Below are 25109 nucleotides of genomic sequence, written 5' to 3'. Positions count from 1 at the left end.
CGACATCTGTATACACTACAAAGTGATCACCCCAAAAGTCCAGTTACTATCCATCACCATACACAGAACCCTACTTTTACCCTCCTCCCAATTCCCATCCCTCTCTTAATCTGTTCTCTGTATCTATGAGTTTTTCTTTTGTTTTGATTTTTATTGTTTTTGGTTTTTTTAAGATTCCAAAATGATAAAATCGTGCATTTTTGTCTTTCTCTTCCTGACTTATTTTACTTACCAGTATGCCCTTCAGGTGCATCCTTAAGGCCCCCCTTATAAAGCACAGCTATTAACATCTGTGATAGAGTAGTTTTGAACCCATATCATCTTGGCCTCTGAGAGTTCAACCAAAGAAACCTGGTGTCCGTGCCTTAGCTGAACTTGGTAGTATAGAACATGTTCCCCAAAATAATAATTAATAAAGAGTCTTGTGATGGCTGCCAAAGCAAATGCAATCTAGACGATCTTAACAACAAGCAATGGCCCAGCTAGAGCCTCGGCCCTCAGCAGTCTGCAAGCCTTGGTGGGCCTGGCGGTTCTATTGGGTGCAATTCCTGAAACGCCAGGGGAATCCATTGGTTTGTGTCCAAAGGGAGAGGGCGGGGTGGCTCCAGCACCGACTTTCACTCGCGTGTAAGATCCCCATGGGAGGGACCAAGTTCTATCATCGCCATCTCTGCAACACCCAACGACTGCAGGTGCCTAGTGAGCGTCTCATGTCTGAGCAAACACATGTGTCAGCAGTGCTGAAGGCTGCTGATGGACCAAGAAAAAGCCAGAAGGAAACTTCAGCCACTGCTCAGGAGGAAGCACGGCAAGTTCGATAGATGGATATCAAGGTGTTTGAAGCCATAAAAATGATACTTTCTATGTGCAAATCCCCGGACAGAACTAGTCAGAGAAAAACCCTCATTCCTTTGTCAATAAGAGGCCAAAGGTTCTCCAACAGACAGGTGTGCCCCCTCGGGTGGTTGCAAGCAGGGCACGGGTCCTTATCAGAGAGCGCACCCTTGTTCGCGCATGGCACTGTGAGCTCCGTGTCAGAAGACCAGGTAGGGCGTCAGCAAGGAGACGAACCATGTGCTGCTGTTGGCATGTCACCCCCTCCTTCACCTCTCATTGGCTGAACTGAGTTCTGCCACCAACAGAACCTTCCAGTGTGGCTCGTTATCCATATGAATTCGACTCATAATTGGGATGAAAATACATGGAAAAGTGATCAGGAAGTATTCCATAAAACTTCTGTCCCCTCCACTCCCCCCTAGTTCTCTGACTTGACTCACGCTAGTAATGGGAGACCAAGAACAGACAATGCAGAACAACAGGGTGTCGCCAAGAGCAGAGTTCTCACGGTCTACGGACTGGGAGAGAGCCCTTCTCCCTAGATGTCACCCTTTCCTCCTTGCCTGGTGGGCGTGTATAAATAAACTCCGCCCACGAACAATCACAGATTCCAGTGCACCCTTAGAAGTTGGCCACCCAGCACCATCCGCTGGGGCTAGGGAGGCCTGGAGGAGGAAGAGGCCTCCAAAGGCAGGCAGGGGGCAGCTGTCATCGACTAAGGAGCTCCTGGCACATCCAGTGACGAAGGAGATGCTTCAGGGAGAGAGGCTCCAGGCTATTGAGCAGAAAGACGATGAGTGGCTTCCTGGGAGGGCCTCCGTGGGCAGGATCTTTCCAAGGTCACGGCCATCACGAAAGTGTGTGCACATCTCCTCAAACCCTTCCCTGTTCCCTGTGCCTCCAGACACCATCCAAGCTCCACAGTGGTCATGAGGACCCCGCACAACCTGGGGCCTTCCTCTGCCCCAGCCTCTATGGGCACCATTCTCATCCCCCCCCCAAAAAAAAAAAAAAAAACAGCTACTGCCTATCAGCACTTGCCACATGTGACATCACTCGAAACACCTTATAGGTATAGACTTGGTGAATCCACACGACAACCCTGGGCCACGGGTCCGATCACCACCACCATCTGGCAGGTGAGGATACTCAGGCACAGAGAGGTAGAGGCACTGGCCCCAGAACACACAGCCAGTGGGTGGAGAAGCCCAAGTGGAGCCCAGGCAGCCTGGCTTTAGAGCCAGCACTCCTTATCCCCCCAACCTCACCTGGTTTCAGATTCCTCTGCCAGGTTCACAAAGGTGGGCAGGCGTCCCAGGTGGCTCCTCCTGGAAGACCCAGCTGTGGTCTCCTCAGGGTTCAAGAGCACCCTGGGCACCCCACCACCACTCTCACTGTCTCCCCATGGTCTGGAACGTCCTCAGAGGATGTCTACCTCCTTGTGTGGCCCAGCACTCAGCTACCGGTCAACGCGATTACAATGAAAATCACTGAAGTCAGATGAATCGCCATGTAAGCCATGGCCAGGGCACGAGAGCTCCTTCCAAGAAAGCAGAGGCCCATGGGTGCCAACGGCCAGGTGCCCAGCGGTGGATGGATGGATAAACAAACCGTGGTCCACCATGCAGTGGAATACTATTCAGCCTTAAAAGGGAAGGAAATTCTGACACGGGCTACAACACCGATAGGCCTTGAAACATTGCGCTCAGTGACATAAGCCAGGCACCAAAGGACAGATACGCATGGTCCCACTTACATGAGGTGTGCAAAACGGACCACTTCACAGACACAGAGAGAAGAATACAGGCTACCTGGGACTTGGGATGGGGTGGGGGGAGGGGGCAGAGGGAGAGTTACTGTTCAATGGGTGCAGAGCTTCTGTTTCAAACAATGAAAATGTTCTGAGCACAGACAGTGGTGATAATTACACAACATTGTGAATGTACTTAATACCCCTGAATAATATACACTTAGCAATGGTTAAAATGACCAATAGTGTATTATGTGTATTTTACCACAATTTAAAAAAATGCACATTTTTATTGATTTCAGAGAGGAAGGGAGAGGGAGAGAGAGAAACATCAATGAAGAGAGAGAATTGTTGATCAGCTGCTTCCTGGTGATTGAGCCCACAACCTGGGTATGTGCCCTGACCAGGAATCGAACTGTGACCTCCTGGTTCATAGGTTGATGCTCAACCATTGAGCCAGATGGTCAGGCTACCACAATTTTTAAAAAACGAACTGGCCTCACCCCTAGTTTTGCAGCCTGTAAAGTGGCTTAGAGGTTTTTTTTTAATTAGTTGGTGCCATTTCAAAATGAGACTTCACTGAAAAATGCAGATTTTGTTCTTGGACAAAAAAAAATCCGACCATCTGCCCATTCTGGGCACCCACAGGGAACTTACCATGGCATCCTCTCCCGACAGTGTGCAATGCCCACTTGACCGTGGCACCCCTGCCCTGACCTCCACAGCTGTGTGCCCGGCCTCAGGGGGCCTTAGAGAGACAGGGAAAGGAGCCACCGCCTGCACCCTCACTCGAAGCTGCCCAGGCCCCTGCAGGTTCCCTCGCTGAGGATGAGCCTCATGTCTCAGACATTGTTCCATCCTGCTGCACAGCCCCCAAACCAAGGACCCCTAGCCTGGCCTGCAGAGGGGCTCCCCTACATCGCCACCCCCTCAGAGCCCCTCCCTTCCACCCGCCCCTCGCTGGGCTCCAGCCAGGGCAAACAGGACCTGCCAGGCAGCACTTCCTCAGGAGGCCCTCTGCAGTGGGCCGCCCACAGCACATCCCGCAGCCCCGCTCCCAGAGCTCCTGACCAGGTCAGAAGACGACAGTGGAGTTGGAGGAAATGCCTGCTCGGTCCATGTTCTCACCAGCCTTCAGCGCCAGACCCCTGTAGTCATGAGCCTGCCTTGGCCCCCCTGGGCCTCCCTGAGCCTCCCTGACCCTCCCTGACCCTCCCTGAGCCTCCCTGACCCTCCCTGACCCTCCCTGTCCCTCCCTGAGCCTCCCTGAGCCTCCCTGAGCCTCCCTGAGCCTCCTTGAGCCTCCCTGACCCTCCCTGACCCTCCCTGACCTTCCCTGACCCTCCCTGTCCCTCCCTGAGCCTCCCTGACCCTCCCTGACCCTCCCTGTCCCTCCCTGAGCCTCCCTGACCCTCCCTGAGTCTCCCTGACCCTCCTTGACCTTCCCTGGGCCTCCCTGTCCCTCCCTGACCCTCCCTGACCCTCCCTCACCCTCTCTGAGCCTCCCTGACCCTCCCTGAGCCTCCCTGTCCCTCCCTGAGCCTCCCTGACCCTCCCTGACCCTCCCTGTCCCTCCCTGTCCCTCCCTGAGCCTCCCTGACCCTCCCTGAGCCTCCCTGACCCTCCTTGACCTTCCCTGGGCCTCCCTGTCCCTCCCTGAGCCTCCCTGACCCTCCCTCACCCTCTCTGAGCCTCCCTGACCCTCCCTGAGCCTCCCTGACCCTCCCTGAGCCTCCCTGCCTCCCTGGGCCTCCCTGGGCCTCCTTGACCCTCCCTGACCCTCCCTGAGCCTCCTTGACCCTCCCTGACCTTCCCTGGGCCTCCCTGACCCTCCCTGACCCTCCCTGTCCCTCCCTGACCCTCCCTGACCCTCCCTGAGCCTCCCTGAGCCTCCCTGAGCCTCCTTGAGCCTCCCTGACCCTCCTTGACCCTCCCTGACCTTCCCTGACCCTCCCTGTCCCTCCCTGACCCTCCCTGACCCTCCCTGAGCCTCCCTGACCCTTCCTGACCCTCCCTGTCCCTCCCTGTCCCTCCCTGAGCCTCCCTGACCCTCCCTGAGCCTCCCTGACCCTCCTTGACCTTCCCTGGGCCTCCCTGTCCCTCCCTGAGCCTCCCTGACCCTCCCTCACCCTCTCTGAGCCTCCCTGACCCTCCCTGAGCCTCCCTGACCCTCCCTGAGCCTCCCTGCCTCCCTGGGCCTCCCTGGGCCTCCCTGACCCTCCCTCACCCTCCCTCACCCTCCCTGAGCCTCCCTGCCTCCCTGGGCATTCTCTGTGTCAGAACGGACTTCCCCTCTGTGTGTCAGCAACTCTGGAGCAGACAGACTTGTTTCAAATCCCATATTTTGCCCCCAATTAACCATGTGACTTGGGCTAAGACACTTCACTTCTCTTTGCCTCTAATCTAAAACACGGGGGAATCATAGTGCCTATACCTGCTAGGAGCCATCCCAAGATAACAGACACCAGCAGGAAATAAATGCTGAGCTGACATTGACACACATTATTACTGTGACCAGGGGAAGCAGATTATTGAAATACTGGCTTTTTCATCTTCATTGCAGTCTGAGTTCAAGTCCTGTTCTCTCCATTTAGCTGTGTGGGCTCTGAGTGGTAGCGTAACCTCTCTGTGCTTCAGTTTCCCCAGAGACAAATAATAAAGTTGATTTACTGACTTCCAAGAGCTTGGCAAGAATTCAAGTAGAAACTGTATGTAAAATGCTCAGCAAAGCGCCCAGCCCATAGTGTGCGCTGGTCTCATCTCACTGTTGTTTTAAATGTGGGGTTTCCCGTGGGCCCGCCTTTAGGGACGAAGAATGGCTGGCTATCGGACCCATGCCCTGGTGGGTCTCACGGGCTCTTGTTCATTTCATGGCGGGACGTCTCTCATTGCAAATGGATAAAATGGCCACAGCACGCGTTCACTAAGCGGGGGAGGCCGCAGTAGTTACGGGCCCACCGTACTTGGTATGAAACAGCAGGTGCGTTAGGTAAAGGAATACCAGGCCGCACTCAGAATAAGGGAGATCATATTTTCTGACCTGGAAACGTGTTGCTGTTATATTAAAAGGCAGAAAGTGTAAGTGCTGCAGAGCAGTGTGTGCACCGTTACGCATCTCTAGGAGTCTATAAATATCTGCTTCAGCCCAGGGAGCCTGTGTCTATGCTGCTCGTACGGTTACCCCTCTGCGGCTGGGGCTGGATGGGTGAGGGGAGACCCTCACGTCTTCCTTCACAGGATTCAAGCAGCGCGGCCGAGCTGTGGGCGGTTTCATTTGTGTGTGTTTTTCCGGTGTTTTTTTTTGTTTTGTTTTGTTTTTTAATAAAGTTTTTCTCTTATGAAAACAATATGTTGCAATCGCCTGTTGACTTGCCTGTTTCCCAGGACCTCTCGGGGGACACGATCTTAGACAGAGGCCGGGCCTGGGCCACCAGCACTCATTACGCTCCTACTGCACAGCAGGCCCTATGCGGCCTGTTGGGGCCACAATACCAGCCACACTAGCTTTCCTGAGTTCAAGGTCCACAGCAAAAAGCAGACCCCATGTCCCACCGGAATGAGAAAGAGACATGACTCAAGGTTCCTCACCTTGACTGAGAAGGGGACCCTGTCCCCTCCTCAGCCTCCCTCCCCGACTCAGCGCCAGCCACACTAGCCTTCCCTGCCCCTCCCCCAACCAGGCTTGCTCTTTACAGCCCTCACCAGGGCCAGGGCCTTCCCATCCTCAGGTTCAGCTCAGGGAGGACCCCTGGCCTGTCCCCCATCCTCTGTCATTGTCTGTGCCACTCACTCTCTAGCATCATTTATCGGCCTGCTGGGTTTCTATAATACCTCTTTCCCTGGTAAGCTCCCTGAGGGCAGGGCCATGCACCTGTCTCCCTCTTTGCCTTACCCCCAGCACTGTGTAGCCGGCACATAATAGGTGCTCAATAAACACTGTCAGAATAAACAAACCAATCTCAGGACTCCCCAGTGCTTGACCCACAGCCAGAGCTCGGGAAGTGTCTGACTGCTGACCTCTCCGGCAAAAAAGACCCCACAAAGAGACATCGCCGAGCCCTGACTGAAGGTCCATTTGGGAACTGGCTTACAGGAAAGAGCCTGGAATGCCAATGCCGAAGAGGAATCAGATGCAGCCAGAGCAACTCAGTTGGGTATACACCCGCCTCCCGCCCCAGACTGGGGTCTGAGCCTCTGCAGAAACCGGCCCAGAGCAGAGAGGCCTTAGGAGAGCAAGAATGCGTCTACTGCTCTGGGCGGAGATGAAACAGACGACTTCGGTCTCTCCAGCAGATGTCCGGGCAAACTTCCCCCGTCCTGAGTTGAGAGGGACTGGCAGCCAGCGTGAAAACGAAAATGGCCTTCCAAGTCTTACTCAGAGGGGAAGGGGAAAGAGCCAGCTTCTCCGGGCAGAGGCCGGGCCTGGAGAAGACTTAGCATGGGGTGGGCGACATGCCGGGCTCAATGGGCATCAGAGCCTCCGATGCCCCTCGGTCGCAGGGCAGATGGACAGCCATATTCGTGTGTGGACCCGGGGACACTTCAGTCGGTTCTGTGGCTTCTCTTTGCAGACAGGTCTGGAGCGCCAGGTCAGAGAGGAGGGTCGGTTGGCGTGGGGTCTGGAGGCTTAGCGATTGGCCCCATCAGCTGGGGGCCCACAGGGGCGCTCACCGGAGGAACAAGGGGCCCTTCAGGAGGAGGAAAGCGGATGAGCCCTCACGTGGCCGCAAGCATGCCATTGGGCTCCAGGCAAAAGGGAGGAGATCACAACGTCAGTTCGGGTTCGGAGACCGTGTGTGATGCGTCCCAGTCCTGGCTCTTAAAACCTGGCTGAGTGACGCTGGTGGGAGACATTTCGGTCTGCTTTGCATTGCTCACGAGCAGGAACGCGTGCGCTCCCTGGACACACAGGCTTAATGAGCCGAGCAGATGGGGGACGGGACAACTGCAGGGGCTGCTCACTCACCTCCCAGCTTCCACTTGTCTCTCTGCCCCCCCCCCTCCACGCCCACCGCCAAGTCTATTCCTTATCTAGATTACAAGAACAATCTTTAAAGCATAAATTCCATCATGTCACTCCCCTGCTTTTTGCTTTTGGAACTAAACCCAAGCTCCTTGCCACTCCTCTAGGCCCCGGCGTGACCCGATCCTCCCGCGGCCTCACGCCGCACCAGCCACCTTGGCCTGCTTTCGGTTCCTCAGATGCTCCAAGCGCGCCCCCTCCTTGGGGCCTAGGCACTGGGTGGTTCCTCCTGCCTGTGGCATTCTCCCACAGGCCACCGACTCCCTCGTCCCCGCCTTTAAGTCACTGTCCAAAGCCGCCTCCTCCGGGAAGCCCCCCCTGACTACTCTCCACAGAGTTGTCACATTGAGCAAATAAAAATACAGGGCATCCAGTATTGAATGTCAGAATGCAACGCATACCATTTTACTGCAAGTAATATACCAAGCTCCGTGCCATTGCACAAGACATGCTCATACTCACGGGACTCATCGTTTGCCTGAGATCTGAACGGAACTGCATGGCCTGTACCCCCCCCCCCCCCCCCACCGCGGACCTGCTGTTGCGCCTATGACCTGGTTTCACGGTCTTCACAGCACCCTCCCCACCTCAAAGCGGCCTGTCATAAACAAGGCTGAGACTGTCCACCTCCCGAGGACAGGGGATGCGTCCATCATCCCTCCCCGGGGCCTGGCGCAGCGCCTGCACACAGTAGGCGTCCAATAGCGATCTGGGGCGTGACGGTGGAAGCCCTGGGCCGAGGGAGCAGAGCCAGGCTAAAAGGGCATCTCCGCGGTCACGTTACAGAGAGGCCGGACGTCAGCTCGCCTTTCAGGCCGCTCCTCTCGGTGGTGAGCTGTCAGCTAGAGATGGCCTCCCCCCGCTTTACACAGCCAGCCGCGCTGGGAGCCCAGCCCTCCACTGACCGGCGCGGTCAGCCCCAGGAAGTGGGTCACCCGCACCCCGGGAGCCGGTTTCCCCGTCTCCAAAGCAGGGGGGCAGGGCGCAGGATGTCAGCCACGCGCCCTCCAGCTCCGGCGAGGATGGCGGGAGCCCCACAGCTCGGGTGACGGTGAGGAGGAGCTCACCTGTGCCGGGAAGAACTCTCCTCCCAGACAAGAAACCAACGGGACCCCCCCTTCCTGAATCTGTCAAGGAAGCTGGGCTCCCGGGGGATGCATGGAGAGTCCGCTGGCATTTTTTTTTTTTTTTTTTTTTTGAGCACCTACTATGTGCTCGACACTTTGAAGCCCTTGATCTTCTTTCATCACTAGAATACCACCAACCAGCCCGCTTTTAGAGACGGGGAATGTGAATCCCAAAGCAGGAGTCTGATCCAGGCTTCAAGCCACATCTGCCCCTGAGCCCAAAGCCAGCTCGCTTGCCCCTGACATACACAGTCTCAGAAACAGAGAAGCACTCACGGAAAAGGGTGTGAACCAGTTTGTGGATATGATGACTTACTTGGCGGGTGGGGGTGGGGGATTCCAACCTGCTAATGGCAGATTACACCATGGCCCGTGGAAAGGCTAGGACCCAAGGGGACTCGTGTCTCCGTGTCCTCTTTCAAAGGCTTCCAAACAGAGCGAGCTGTGGGATTCTCTCCCTCCAAAGTCTGTTCTCACATGCGATGGACTGAAGTCTGGGCAGACTTTCAGCTCTCTGAAAACGAGACCGTTTTCTCCGTCCCCCGGGGGGCTTCAGCGGCGATCTGGCCTCTGTCTGCAGCCCAGCCAGCTGTACGCGGTGGGCTCCAGCGGCGGAGGGAGGGGGGGATCGATGACACTGTAGACGTGAGTCACCGGGGCAAAGGTCTGCGAGTCTTAGTCATGCCCGGCCCAGCCTGGGTCTGACCTTTCCCAGAGGGAAACCCAATCCCGAGTCTATTGTTTCAGAAAGCGCGGCACCACCGGGCCGGCCTGCGGGAGACCCACAGGTGGAAGGAGGGGGTGCCTTCTCTAAGGTGGTTCCAGTTTTCCCAGGACACCACTAATGCATGGAAAAATCCTTAATTTAGAAAAAAAAAAAAAAAGAGTTTATTTTAAGCAAATGCACTTCTATTTATTAAACGGAGCTCAAAATACAACCTTTGGGAACCTCCAAGTAATAAAATGACTCATGTCAGGATACGATGACTCAGTGGGAAAGAGGGATTCCACCGCCCACGCCTCCTCTCTCAAAGCTCCGTTTGCCCTCTCAACAGGTGATGGAGCCTCCGCCGCCTGCCCGTTCCAAGAACGCGGTCCAGCAAAACAACACACGGGCTCCCTTCAAACCATTTGAGTTTCAAAGCCGAGTAAGCCGGTGCAGGCCGGCTTCCAGCCTACGCCCCCGCAGGAGGGAGCGCCAGGGAGCTACTTGGGGGGGCCGGGGGCCCGAATGGAGAGAGATTTACCAGCTGAAAAATTCCAAAACCCTGTGTCATGTGGAGGAAGCTTCCAAAACATTGGATCCCACCCAGGCGCGGGGAGTCGCCCAGAGCCATGGCAACCCCGTTTCCGCTGCCACATCGCTTTTATTTGTGTGTCCTTAGATTTTTTCCTGTTTTGCAATGTTTTGCTGGGACCCCCGACTCCGCCCAGGGCCTGGGTGGCCGGGGTCCAGGGTGACCTGCTGGAGTCGGGAGTGTGAACTCCTGGACTCCTGGCGTGAACTTGGCCCGCAAGGTTACAGATTTTTTAAAAATATATATATATTTTATTGATGTTTTACAGAGAAGAAGAGAGAGGGATAGAGAGTTAGAAACATCGATGAGAGAGAATCATCGATTAGCTGCCTCTTGCACACCTCCTACTGGGGATGTGCCCGCAACCCAGGTACATGGCCTTGACCGGAATCGAACCTGGGACCCTTCAGTCCTAAGGCTGACGCTCTATCCACTGAGCCAAACTGGTTTAGGCGAGGTTACACATTTTTTTTTAATTTTGGAGACTACAGAAAGGCTTCTCAGCCCATGGTGAGAATGGTGAAGAGGAAGTAACCTGGTGGTTCTGTCTGGTTTCTCTGGTCCTCCTGGGGTGATGAGAGGGATCGCTCGGGGGGTCGGTGGTAAATGTTGCCTGGGATTCCAGCTCTGTCTCCGGCTGTGGGCTGAGCTGGGGCCTGTGACTTGATGACCTCTAATGACCCTCAGTTACCTCATCTGTAAAATGGGGATAATGCCCACCCACCTCTCAGGGCTGGTGTGACAGGGAAAAGAGATGACGCATTCATTCAGCAATATGTGTGAGCACCTACTGTGTGCCAGGGATTGTTCCAGATGCTGCAGACACAGGAGCGAACACCAAGTCCCTGCCCGCGAGGAACTAAGAGTCTAGCGAGGGAGATGACAAATGAGTGAATGAACAGACAAGATCATTTCAGGCTGAAACCTGTGTGGCTCAGTGGATAGAGCATCAGCCTGTGGACTGAAGGGTCCCAGGTTCTATTCCAGTCAAGGGCATGTACCTTGGTTGTGGGCACATCCCCAGTAGGAGGTGTGCAAGAGGCAGCTGATCGATGATTCTCTCTCATCGATGTTTCTAACTCTCTATCCCTCTCTCTTCCTCTCTGTAAAAAAATCAATAAAATATATTGAAGAAAAAAAAAAAAAAAAGATCATTTCAGTAGCGCTAAGTGCTCCCGAGAAAACAGAGCAGGCCAGTAGGACAGGAGCTGATAGGGGGAAAGGGAGGGGAGGGTGACTGGCTTCAGAGCAGATGGGCAAGGAGGGGTGGGGGCATGAAGGAAGAGGAGGGCGAGCTTCATAGAGAAATGATGGCAGGACCTTCAAAGAAGAGCTTGCAAAAGCAAAGGTTCTGAGACAGAAACGAGCATGGGCTGTTTGGGGACAGAAGGAAGCCGGTGCAGCGGCCGCCAAGTAAGCAGAGCAGTGGAGGAGGTCGAAAAAGCTGAAATCGGAGGTGATGAGTGAGGGCCAGGCTCTGAGAAGCCCTGAAAATAATTAAAATTAGTAATAAAATATTAATCATCAGAGTAATCACGCTGCTATAAATAAGAGGCCTTTTTCCAAAACACCAGGCTTCTAACTTAAGGAACACCAGGCTGCCCCTCTCCTCTGCCTTCCCGCCGTTCGCCAATTTGTCATCATGCTGGCGTGGAAACCACCGATTCCACCTCGGCCCACGGCTATAAAAAGATCGCGGTGACCCAGCGTGGGGGCTAAGATTAGCCCAGGAGGCTGCCACCTTCCCTTAATGTGAGGACCAGCTGGGGTTCCCCTTCCTTGGAAAACTTCAGCTGTTCCACTCCACCCCGCCCCACAGCGCCTTCCCGGCCAAGCGGTCCATGGAGATGGGAACGGGGATGCGTTTTGGAAAAAAGAAGTTGAGCAACAGGGATTCCCCTGCAGAAAGCAGCCCAGGGCTGGGAAGCGAGTTCTTGGGGTCAAAAGAACAGAAGCAGGTCCCTGCAAACACATAGCAAGCCCCCTGTCTGCCCCAGCCACCCAGAGCCAGGCATCCCGCCGGGAGGCCCACCACTCCCGGGAGGAGGCGCAGAGGGGGGGTCTGCTGGCATCCATCCAGGAACCACATTCACCCGGGATTCTTTCATTAGACTTTCATGAAAGGGTTCGAACTGCATCCTCTCAGCCCCAGAGACCCACTGCAGAAGTCAGAGCTTGATTTCACCACAAAATGGCCCAAGTCAGCAGCTCAGAGCAGCTAGAAGGTCTTCAACCAAATTAACCCGGCTCTAAGCTTTTCAGAGCAGAACAGCTAACAGTTAAGGGTACAGACTCTGGAGCCAGGTTGGCTAGGGTCACGCCCAACACTGCCATTCGAAAGCTGTGTGATCTTCACTAAGTGACTTAACCTCTCTGTGCTCAGCTTCTCATTAGTAAAATTGGGAGAGCAGTGGCTACCGTGTAGGACTGTCATGAGGAATCGGATTAGTTAATATATATATTGCTTAGGACAAGGCCTGGTACATAGTTTATTATTACTTATTATGGTATTTCAATGTCTCTCAGTCCCATGAGCTAAAAATCTTACCTTCTGTCCTTCCAGCAACTAAATATAATGATAATAATAGAAACTAACATTTAATAAGCATCTACAATGTGCCAAGCTCTATGATCTCATTTAATCCCCTCATCTCTCAAGAGAAGTAAATCATCTCTATTTTACAAAAGAGGAAATACTGGCTCAGAGAGGTGAAGCGACTTACCCGGGATGCCAAAACTACTAAATACAGATCATGGATTTGAACGTAGGCTGTCTGACCTCTGACCTCAGAGTCTGTGCCTGTAACCCCCACAGCATGCAACCCTCCCCCCTCCCCCCCCAGCTGCCCAGCCAAGGCCAACGCCGAGGGCAGTGTGTGTCAAATAAACCCTGTGTATGGACTGAGCTATGATAACACTGGACAGACCACAATGTATTAGCAGTCGTCATTCAATGAGCACTCCCTGTGCACTGAGCACACCCTGTTCATTTCTGCAATTAACTCTAGGAGGAAGGGACTGTTACTACCCCATTTTACAGAGACAGAAGTTGAGCCCAGGAAGGTAGAAAAACTGGACAACATTGGGTACGATCTCAGGTGAGCCCCCTGACTTCTCTGCCGTCTGTCTCCGCCCCCCCCCCCCCGCCCCGCCCCAGGTGCTGGGTTAGAGGGGACAGCATGGGGAGAGTGGCAGGCGAAGGGCCCGCCCACAGACGGGCTCAGTCACAGGGAGCTGTCACTATTACTCTTCTCAGAACATGCAGCGGGCTCTGAGTTTTCCTCCCTTTAGGAGGAAACTGTGAGATTCCCTCCAAGGCCAGGAGAAGGAAAGCCAGAGAGTAAATACCATTCGCTCCCTCACTCATCAAACACTACTGGCCCCCTTGAGTAGCTGCATGAGAACACGAGCGCCCGGACAACTGAACGCTGGCTGCCCCTAACCCCGCGGTAACTCTCAGGACCTGGCATCCGAGTCATCCCTACCTGGTTCCACCGGCCCCCCTCAGGAACTGCCAACCAGGACGCCGATGACAAGACATCTGCATGTTATTAGCATTTTCTCTCCATCATAAGGCATTGCGAAGCCATTCACTTCTTAGGAAAGCCAGCAGAAAGCCAGCAGCATGGCGCCTGTGACAGGAGGTGCATCAAATCCGAAGAGGCTAATTTCATAGCATCTCCTGCTCAAGAGCCCAGCATGGCTCCCTATTACCTTACCCAGGTGCAGACTAGAGCAAGCTTATGCCTGTACCTGGCCTCTGCCTGCTGATCAAAGCAGTTCCTGTGTTAAATGGCCTCTACTTCGGCAAATTGGCTTGCCCTCTGACTCGCCAGAGCCTTACAAAGTCTTGCTACAGAAAATGTGTTACATTTTCCCAGCACCTGAGAGACAAGCCTCCCCAGGACACTTTAAAAAGTGCACGCCCTCTTAAACCCACTGTCCCACATATAGGAGAGAAGCAAAACAGCGCTAGCTAACGTATCATGCACTTCCTATCTACCAAGCATTTTATAGGCACAAACATGATGAACTCCTCATCTCTAGACCAGCCGATGAGGAAGGACTGCCATCCTCCTCACTGTACAGAGGAGGGAACTGTTGCCCAGAGAGGATGCCTAACTTGCCCAAGGTCACACAGCTAGAAAGTAGCGGGGCAGGGTTTTGAACACCAGCAGGCTGGCTATAGAGCGAGTTCCCATCTAAGTGACAAATCGAACGGAGAAGATGCTCATCACCGAGCTACCTATAACAGCTCGGAGTTGGAAGCAGCCTAATGCCCGATAAAATGGGAATAAGTACAGTGTTGAATAACACATAATAGAAAGCAATGCATCCATTTCAATGCCTGCATTCCTAACCCCTCACTGCCCCACCACTGACCCACCATGAGCCCTCTAGTCCACTCCCAAACCCGCCCATCCCCAGGGCCCATCCCCAGGGTCCATCCCAAGAGGAAGCTTTGTGTGAAGAGGGAAGAAGCTCGCCTCCCCCAGACACTCTGCCTTTCCTGCCAGCAGTGTCTTCATGACACACACAGATCCATGATGCATCCAGACTGAAGGGCAGCCCCCAGAGGAGGTGCTGGGCGGTGCCCAAGTCCACAACAGCCTGCCTGCTATAGTCTCTGCGTCATCCGAAAGGCCATACACCAAGAAACAGACACCGACACCCCTTTTAATTAACCTACGGAAATCATGTCCATCACAAGAAAAGAACGAGGTCTGTCACCCACAACTGCCCAATAACCGCATAAACTGATGCTTTTCCTGCTTCCGATCCTTTTCTCTTTGCCTCAGCCTCAGGGACAAAACTCATTACCAGACCATGCACGCAAGAAAGACTACAACACGGCCAATAAACAGAAACATTAAACTTCTCAGAGCAGAGGAATGCAAAATAAGAAGAAGTACCAATTCAGTGCATTGTTTTAACTTTCTTAAATGGCACTGCTGGGAGGGGGGAAACTCGTCTGAGGTGGTACTGGTGGGAGTTTCAATGTGTACATTTCTGGAAGGTAACTTAGCAGTCTGCATTTAACATCCTCGAAAGGACTCTCCTGAATTCCACTGCTAGGAATACACCATAAATAAACAAGATGCACATGGATATTTGTGTCAAAAAGATTAATCTTAAAAGTATAAGAGGACTAATCGCAACTCGATTTATAATTAAACCTAAGTAGCCAATGTTGATCGGCTTACGATATACCTGGTGCTGTTATAGTTACTCGACGTGTAGTAACTCATTTAACCCTGTGACAACCCTCTGTTACTATCATTTCATACATAAGGTAGTGGAGGCACAGAGAGGTTAGGTAATGCGCCTAAGATCACACAGCAAGCAAGTAGAGGAGCCAGATGGGAACCGAGGATACCCAGGCCCAGAACAGGCACACGGATCACCGTGCTGTCTGGCCTCCCTTCTGGATAATAGTAAGAAGTTGAAAAAGTATATCTTCCTATGTGAAAAAAACAAAACAAAACAAAAAAAAACAATTTTTTTTTAAAAAAAGTGTTGGGATTGGCAGAGGACAGCCTTCTTGTTTAATGAAATCACCCAGGATCAGCTAACACACGTTATGGCACATTCACACAATGCTGAACCGTGTCACCATCAAATTCATTAGACCTGGGAAACATCAGGGCGAGGAAAAGGGGCAGAATATGCGAGTCTCTAGGATGATATCCAACCCCAGTTAATGCTGCTTAGAACCAGAAGGTGGTGGCTTCCGCATGGCCAGGGGACACACACGAGCTGAGAGGGCCCTACCTGTGGTCTTCTCCGTGAACACGACCTTGGACTCGGCCGTGAAGTTCTGGCCCGTGAGGATCATCTGCTGGCCCCCGTACACCAGGCAGCTGTCGATGTCTTGTCTCTCCACCATGGGCAGCTCGTGGGCGGACCGCTGGGCTGCGGACAGAAGACAAGAAGCCGCTGTGAGGACACTCGAGCAAGGCTTTCTGGTTTCACGGCCATGAGCTGGGACACGCTCTGCCCACCTTTTCACCTGTCGTCATGTCTAAATGTGGAGCCATCACCACCCCTGTAAGGAAACCTGACAGCACACGTCATGTTCTGTAAATGTGTCCAAGTCATTTGGATGAATTTTCTCCTAACAACACATTTTCTTTTCCTGAATCAATGGTCGGGAAAGGCAAATGAGAATTTGATTACTGTATTTTTATGAAAGGACTAGAGGCCCGGTGCATGGAATTCATGCAAGGGGCTCAACCCTTGCAGCCCCAGCTGCCTCGGCTGGCCCTTGCAGCCCCTTGCAGTCCTGGCTTCGTTGGGAAGGTCATCCGGACAGTGGTTCTGCTATCCAGTCTAATTAGCATGTTAACTCTTCATTATATACGATAGGCAAATCAACTGTTCTTTGAGACTTCCTTTGCTGGAATGTGCTTTCTCTTCTGCACTTGACCTTCAGAGGACACATGTGACCCGTTAGGACCTGGTTCCTGAGGGTTTAGATATTCGCTGTGAAATTCATTAGCAATCCCAGACATCCTCTGGAAGGCATCCCTGATCTGCCCCTCCATCTCCCTGACCTCACTCCCTACAACTGACTCCCCCTTGCTCGTGCTGCCCCAGCCTTACTCTGGAAGGTTCTGTCTCTCAGACGCACTCAGCACACTCCTGTCTTGGGGCATTTGCACTTTGGAGTGCCTCTCTCTCTGGCAGGTTCTGCCCTGATGACTGACAGGGCTCCCTCCCCACTTCCTGCAGGTTCCCATTCAGATGCCACCACCTCAGCGAGGCCTCCTCACCCCGCTCCACTACCCTCCTCCCTCGCATTTATAGCGGGTCCCATGTCCAACTCATCTGTCTGTCTCTCCCTCTCATGCCTTTGTCCTGCTTTTACCCTGCTTTGTTTTTCTCCAAAGAACTTTCCACTTACAGAGACACGACCTGTGGCTTTATTGGTGCAGGTTTTTCTCTGCCCCACCTCCACCCCCCACCCCCCACCCCAGACTGTAAGCCTTTGTGTGTGACGTAAGCCCGAGGCTGGAGACAGTGCTAGGACTTAGTAGGTGGTGCTTGGGAGGGGGAGAGGGAGGGACAGGTAGACGGGTGGGTGGCTGGATGGATGGAAGGACAGATGGACAGGCGGACAGATGAATAGGAATAAATATCTCAATACATTGTGGCACACATATCTCTGCCTCTCTCACATCTAAGCGTCCATGTATACTGACAATAACGGAGGAGGAAAAATGGGCAGGCCCGCACTGAGCGCTTTACTGCAATGATATACTTGAATGCTCACAGCAGCCTTCTGAGGAAGGAAGTATTAAAATCATGCACACTTGACTGGGGGGAAAATTAAAACTAAGAGGAGTCAGGTCGCCACGTGTCCAAGGCTACGTGGCAGAGCTCAGTGGGAACCCCAGAGCTGCGGAGCCTAGCGCCGGCCCCTCCCTTGGCCACGCCAGCCAGGCTCCGCCTCTGTCTCTGCTGCAGGGAGGATGGAGACCCTCCCCAGCCCCCTTCCCAGGGCCGGTGAGAACCGGGTCCCAGCAGCACCAGGGGCCGTCTGCTCAGGCCTCGCCTTGGCAGCATGCGTGGGTCCAAGAGGCCGGTCCTCTCCTCGGTGAGTCAGCCAGAGCTCCTGGCCTGCCTCCCGGAGCCCGGGAACTGGGCGGAGGGCCAGCCCTTTCTGTGCCAGGGGCCCACGGACCGCCCCATCCGGGAGCCGGGGCAGCAGCCGTGTGAGGCCCGAGGCCCAAACCGAACCCTCCCCTCCTGGCCGGCCTGAGCCTCCAGGTGGCGAGCGTCCCCTCCCTCTGCCCAGAGCTACCCTGGAACCGGCTCCTTCGGGAGCAACCACGCACTTGGTAACACTTAAGAAATCTGGTGTGGACCAGACAGATGCTCCCAGACACTTCTCTCTCCAAGTGCAGGCCGAGGACACACCGTGCTCCCCCGACGGTCTGTCTCCCCATCCTGCTCGGCCCCAGCTCTCTGCTCCCAGGGCCCGGCCGGCCAGCGCTGCTCCGGGGGCTGCCAGCTCGGAGTGAACTAGTGTATCCAAAAGGCCCGTCCACAGAAGCTAATGTCTCCCACATGGGCCGGGTTATTAATCCCTTCTTTCAATATACGCGTCTTGTATGACTTCCTAATTGAGCGGCTACACATGGAGGTTTATTGGCAGTGAAAGAACCAGCAGCCACATTGCCTGGAAAAATGGTCCCAGCTTTTAAGTTTGGCCTTTGATGCATGGGGGGGGGGGGGGGGGCAGGGGGGGGGCGGCCCAGCTGGGAGCCGCGGCCCCAGGGACGGGTGGGGAGGTGGTAAGAGCCTTCTGCCCGGTTCTGCAGGTGGAAAGCCTGAGTCACTGCTACTGGACAAGCTGACCAGGGGCTCCCAGCCAGCCGGGCCGGGGACTGGCCGTGACCATGAGGGCTGAGTGGGACGGGCGGCCAGCGGGCCAGCTGCTCTGTGAATCACAGTGTATCGCTGTGAACACGACAGGTCCGTTTCCCAAAGTAGGCTCTCTGCTGCTCCCCTCAGCGTCTCCGTTTTGAGCAACCAACCGATTCCCTCTTGGCCAAATTGGCCCTTCCCATCCCTTCTCCTTACCCGAAGGGAAACCACCATTTTTTCAGGAAAATGTAGCTTTTAGCGGTACTGCAGGCTAGCATCTCCACGTGTGGCCGGGAGTGCCAGCACCCCGGGGTGCCTGTTAGAAATGCTGAACCTCGGGCCCCACCTCAGGCCTACTAAACCCAAATCTGCAGCTTAGCCAGGGTGCCAGGTGGTGCTCGGGTTCCACCGAGTTCGAGAAGCACTGCTGGGCTCTGCTGCACCTGAGGGTCGGCTGGGGAGCTTTAGCAATGCAGACACGCCCGGGCCTGATTCCAGAGCCGGTTCTCCGCCTGGGCACCGACATGGGCTGCATCACGCTGTGGGTGGGGGCCCAGCAGCATCCCTGGGCTCCACCCACTAGGTGCCAGCAGCACCCCTTCCTGTGGACAGCCGGAATGGCCCCTAGCAGGGCTGGGTGTCCTGGGGAGAAGGCAGCCCAAATCGTCCCCGGTTGAAAACCGTTGTTCTAGAGATCCTGACCTCAAGGGTCCGAGGGGAGGACCCAGCATAATTTTTTAAAAACAATCCTTGATGTTCCCGTGGGCCCCCAGGTTTGGCCTGAGGCGCCGTCCCCGCAGGGTAAGGCAGGGCCCCAGCAGCCACGGGAGAATGCCTGGTGCCTGCCGCTTGAGTCTGGGGTCTGAAAGGCATGGTCTCCAGTCCTGTCTCTGCCAACTCCCTGCCCTGTGACCCTGGGCCCGTCCCAACACCTCTCTTAGTCACGATGCCTTCTCTGTGAAATCCTAACAGGTTGCCAGAGGACAGGTGAAGGGGGGTGGGGACAAGGGATAAAAGTGAAGGGGAATAAGGGTCAAATCTCCAGTTATAAAATAAAATAAAAAATCACGGGGGGGAAACAGTCACAGGAGGTAATGTACAGCACAGAGAAAAGAGGCAATCTATATAATAAAGAGCTCATATGCAAATGGCCATGACGCCCTCACTCGTAACAACCAATCAGCAGGAGGCTGTGTGCCCGGCAGAAGTGGGTGGGCGGTGACTTGCAGCATAGGGACTTGCGCGAGGCTCACGTCCCCGCTCCTGGCGCTGGACCAGGGGACGTGAGGCTTGCGGAGGCCTACCTCTTTGGGGCAATGGTTCGCAGGGCTCCCGCACTGGGACAGGGCACAGGCCAGGCTGGGGGACCGCCCCCCTGAGTGCATGAATTTTGTGCACTGGGCCACTAGTATTACTATAACAACTTTGCCTGGTGACAGATGTTACTAGACTTATTGTGATCACATGGTAAGGAACATAAAGGATGAATCATATTGTACCTGAAACTAATATAATATTGCATGACAACTATAATAAAAAAGAAAACATTATAATACTGGAAGGCATAATATTTTCAGTGTACTTAGAGAAAATATCCATTGTGGACCCAGATAATGTATTTTTGAGAATGAGGATAAAATAAAGATATCATAGCCCAACTGGCATGGCTCAGTGGTTGACTGTCGACCTATGAACCAGAAAGTCATGGTTTGATTCCTGGTTAGGATACATGACTGGATTTCGGGCTCGATCCCCAAGGGGGGTGCATGCAGGCAGCAGCCAATCTATGATTCTCTCTCTTCATTGATGTTTCCATCTCTCTCTCCCTCTCCCTTCCTCTCTGAAATTAATAAAAATATATTAAAAAATAAAGATATCATAGAGAAAATGATAATAATAAATAAAATCCCACCAATGGCAGTCCTCTTGGGTCCTCCTACTAGTAGTATAAACATGTGGACGTGATTAGCATGTAATTGGCAAAATATTTAATACCAATAACCCAAATGCCCATTAATGGATGAATGGATAAACAAAATGTGGTCTATTGTACACAAATATTCCTCAGCCATAGAACGGAATGAAGTGCTGATACAGGCTGCAGCATGGATGAATCTTGAAAACATTATGCTGAATTGCAGGAGCCAGACACAAAAGGACGCATACTAGCTGGTCCCATTTGTATAAAATGTTCAGAAGAGGCAAATCCATAGGGACAGAAACTGGTGGGTGCCGGGGCTGGGGAGTGTCTGCCAATGGGTGCGGGGTTTTTGGGGGGTCGTAAAAAGGTCGTGGAACCAGATCATGGTGGCAGCCGTGCAACACTGTGAATGTACTCAATGCCACTGAACTCCCATTTTAAAAAAATATATGTTATTGATTTTTTTCAGAGAGGAAGGGAGAGGGATAGAGAGTTAGAAACATCGACCAGCTGCCTCCTGCACACCCCACACAGGGGATGTGCCTGCAACCAATGTACATGCCCTTGACTGGAATCGAACCCGGGACTCTTGAGTCCGCAGGCCGATGCTCTATCCACTGAGCCAAACCGGTTTTGGCTGAACTCCCGTTTTAAATTGGTTAAAATGGTAAATGTTGTGCTATATGTGTTTTACTACAATTAAAAATACACAGAGGTGATGTGAGACCAAAAACACAGTTACCCCTCAAGAAAGCAGTCTTTACTCTCATTAACTTTCAAAATGCCTCTTTCTTGCTCATTTTCAAGACGTTTGCCCACCTGGGATCTTTTTAAACCCTTAGTCAAGGAAACCGCGATCAGTGCCCTTTCACAGACAGAAGAGAGAGGCTCAGAGCTCCCCGCATCGAGGGGCAGCTCCTGCCAGGGCGGAAGCGGTTGTGTGGGACACAACTCAGTCCCACTCAGGTCTCCACGACGTGATCTTGGATGGTCCTTCCCAACCCTCACCCTCAGTGTGCCCATCTGAAGGAGGGGATTGTTAACTGACCCATCCCACAGGCTGTGGTCAGGATGAAAAGGGAGACTGTCACAGGATGTCACGTACAGCACAGAGAAAAGAGGCCAACAAGCCCCACCAGACCGCACACCATCATTTCTTGGGCAGTTTCTTTGTGGTTGGCACTGGCTAGGTGTTGTTGTCTTATGCTGTGTTCACCAAATAGGTGCTGACCACATCCACGTGTTCTCACGTATGACGGCGCTCGTTACCGTTGGTCTCGGTGGATCCCAAACCATAACCCGGTTTCTTGGCCCCGATGGTTAGCCTTTCTCAAAGTGAGGTTCCCAGGCCGCCGGCAGCAGAATCGCCCGGCTGGGGAGGCGCTCAGTGAACCGCGGGCCCCGGGCCACTCTCTGACCCACTGCTCTCCAATCTCCTAGACAAGGCTGGACATTGGCGATTGCATTTGAACAATCTTTCCAGGTGACTTATTACCCACATTTGCTTGAGAGCCAAGTTCCTCACTTGAAAGGCCACCTGAGGACAAGGGGACCTCCTCTGGGGGAGGCCTGGCATCCTGAGAGAGCCCAGGGGCAAAGCGAACGAACCCAATTAGCCTCCGAAAGAGGAACCGAGGAGCGGCAAACAGCCACCAAAATTACCCTCCGGGGTCCACTTCCCCCTCGCTCTCTGATGCAACCTCTAACACCTATGGCTGCTAATTGGGGTGACACGGTCCAGGGCCTGTGGGAGGGCTCTCAGGAAGCCACTGGGCCTCCCGGGCCCGCTCTGCCACCCCCAGCAGCCCCCACCGACACCCACTGGGCTTTTTCAACCGTCAGAGATTCCAGTCCACCCCCCCGCCACGTTCTCACCCAATCGGGGGGCCGCCCTCGTAAAGGCGTCCTGCGGGCCGGGCTCACCCGTGCAGCAGGCGCTTGGCGGTGGCCCTCGCCAGGAGGCTTCCTCAGGCTTCCCCCTGCCCCCGGATTCTGGCACGTCATAAAGCGGCCCGGGGTTCCTGTGTTTTATGAGCTCTGAATCAACAGGGCGCTGTTGGTTTAACCAGTTTGGGTGTTTACTTTCACCGGCAACGGTGGCTGACGGGGAGCAGAGCACCGCGGCCAGCCTCCCCGGGGGAGAGGGACCGGCGCGGGGTCCTCGGGGCCGGCCAGGGCGGCCTGGAGCCGGGGACGTTCCTGCCCGCCTGTCTGCAGGCCGCTCCGTCACAGGGGTGAGCAGCCAAGAATCACAACCTGCACGAGGACCTCGGGGAGACGGGAGAGGCCGGTGGGGAAAGCTTGTCTACGCAGAGCGGCGGGTTCTGCAAATATCGGCAGAGAGTTACAGCCGCTGCCGCCGCCGACAGGCCTCAGCACCCAGGCACCTCACATGCGCGTTTTGGTTTACGATGTAAAACATGCACGCGGGGGGAGGGGTGGGCAGTTCAGGGGGGTGGGCAAAGGCATGGATGCGGCCGTGTCACCGGCCAAGTTCAAAGCCCAGCTCGATGCCATCCTCGCTGGGGACCTGGGGCAAGTCACTTAATCTGTGCCTGTTCTGTTGCTGTTTCTTTCCGTCTATAAAATGGGGAAAGTCACGGTCCCCCCTCAGAGGGCCGTTTGCAGATTACATGAGCTAATGCATAGGAAGCGTGTGGCACCGTGTCAGGGCTCAGCGACTGCGGTGTTTATTTTCATTGCTAGACTTCAGAAGGTCACAAAGCACGGATTCTTCCCCACTCCGGGCTGAGTTTCCCAGAGGAAAAGGGATACGTCTGAGACCTCACAGCCAAGTCCAGCCGACAGGCGGGATCTGGACCCAGACAGTGGGATTCCGCCACTTCAAGGGGCCCCTTTTTAGTGAAATGGACACGGACCCAGTGGGAAAGCAGCCGGCCGGCCCCGCCAGGCGGGAAGGGTCCTCCTGCCGTCTCCCGCTGGCTCGGCACTCACTGCTCCCGGCCAAGGCTCTCAGCTGCTGTAAACCTGTCTTGTCTCCTCATCAGGCCCCTGTCCTTGGCCGTGAGCCTGGCCTGGCCCAGGATACGGTGCTGACTCAGGCCTCGCCGGGGAGGGGCCGTGAGCAGGGCCAGCAGACCAGCCCCTGAGGCCTTGAGGCCCCCGCCCTGGCCATTCCTGGGTCTTCCCTGAGAGCGGGAGGTTGGGACAGAGGAAGCCAATTCTCGCTGAGTGCGGGGTTTACCTCTGTGAGGGTGAACCGTGGGAGTGGGGTGCGGGGTGCGTAAGTGGGGTGCACAGTGCACGAGACCACCTGATAGCTCTGGACTGTGTGGGACCTCAGCTTCCTCATGGAAAGGGGAGCAGTAAGCCCTAGCCAGTTTGGCTCAGTGGATAGAGCATCGACCTGCGGACCAAAGGGTTCCAGGTCCAATTCCAGTCAAGGGCACATACCTTGGTTGCGGGATCCTTCCCAACCCAGGCCTAGGTCCAGGCTTATGCAGGAGACAACCAATCAATGTGTTTCTCTCACTTTGATGCTTCTCTCTGTCTTTCCCTCTCTCTTCCACTCAAAGGAAGGAAGGAAGGAAGGGAGGAAGGGAGGGAGGGAGGGAGGGAGGGAGGGAGGGAGGGAGGGAGGGAGGGAGAGAGGAAGGAAGGAAGGAAGGAAGGAAGGAAGGAAGGAAGGAAGGAAGGAGGGAAGGAAGGGGAAAAAGAAAGGAAAGGAAAAAGGAAAAAGGAAAGATAGTGGGGTGGGGATTGGTAAGGTATGTACACATATAATACCTTAATTTAAGAAAATGATAAAAAGAGGGGGGGAAAAAGGAAAGAAAGTGGAGCAATAACACCTCCGGCCAGCCTGGCCGGTCGTCTCCTCCCATCCACACAGCACAGGTCCGGAGCAGGGGCTATTGCTTCTCTCTCCCATTCCAACGTGCGAGCAGGCAGCCCCTCAATCTCCACAGGAAGCCCTTCCTGAGGGCCCCACGAATCCCGCCTGCCTGGGAACCCAGGAGCCTGGACAGACCCGGAGCTCTCCGCCCTGCCCTGGGCCAGGTGAGTGACCGCAGCAAATCGCCTAACCCTAACCTTCCGAAGCTCCGCCTGCGGGTATGGGAGCTCTAAGAAGGCTGCATGTTGTGCCCCAAACACTCATCGGCACACGTCAGTGCCCCATTCATATTTCTGAACAAACGGGTGAGTCTCCTGAGACCATGGTGAGGATGAAACACCTTAACATGAACCGGCGAGCCACACCCAAGCTCTTCCATAAAGGGTGGTTCTGCCCTCCCCGCCCCGACACAGCCAGCTCAGGGAAGGGCCATAGCCATGTGGCCAGGTAACCACAGTCATCAGCAGAAAAGCCACCCCGATCCTGGGCTCCTGGCCCCAAACCCAACTCCCCTGCCACCGCCTGCAGCCGGCCCACTGCACAGGCCAGATAACCATCTGGATTCCTCCTCAGCAGCAGGGCGTGCTGCGAGCTGCCAGCCTACCTGGAACAATCGGCATTTGTTAGACTCCCACACCTGCCTCCTGCTGCCTGCCCTGGGCTCTCAGCAGTGACAAAGGGGAAGCCAGCCATGTGTCAGGTCCGCTTTGCAAAGCCATGGGACGGCTGCCAGCGGCAAAGCCTGAGACACGCCGCAAGAGAGTGGAGGTTCTTCCATTGGGATGACACAGGCACTGTCACTCTTCCCATTTTACAGACCAGGAAACCGAGGCTCAGAGTGTTCAGCAACTTCCCCAGCACTAAACAGTCAGGAAGTGGCAGAGGCAGGATTTGAGCCCAGGCTCACACTACCAACTACCACCCTAAACA

The 25109-nt window shown here is 54.5% G+C and overlaps 1 protein-coding gene across 5 annotated transcripts in view; it reads right to left on the bottom strand.

Annotated features, from left to right (window-relative positions):
• Window positions 1-25109, bottom strand: part of NFATC2 (nuclear factor of activated T cells 2) — a 152436-nt gene that overhangs the window by 43735 nt on the left and 83592 nt on the right. For all 5 annotated transcript variants that reach the window (XM_084886990.1, XM_084886989.1, XM_084886991.1 and 2 more), the window contains exon 6: window positions 15808-15948. In XM_084886990.1, the coding sequence (XP_084743116.1) occupies window positions 15808-15948 (141 nt within the window). The remainder of the gene's footprint in view (window positions 1-15807; window positions 15949-25109) is intronic.

The sequence above is a fragment of the Pipistrellus hanaki genome (genome assembly GCF_964339955.1).
Source record: "Pipistrellus hanaki genome assembly, chromosome: 6".
Lineage (NCBI taxonomy): Eukaryota > Metazoa > Chordata > Mammalia > Chiroptera > Vespertilionidae > Pipistrellus > Pipistrellus hanaki.
Note: the sequence above shows the minus strand (reverse complement) of the source record. Positions and strands in the feature narration are given on the sequence as shown.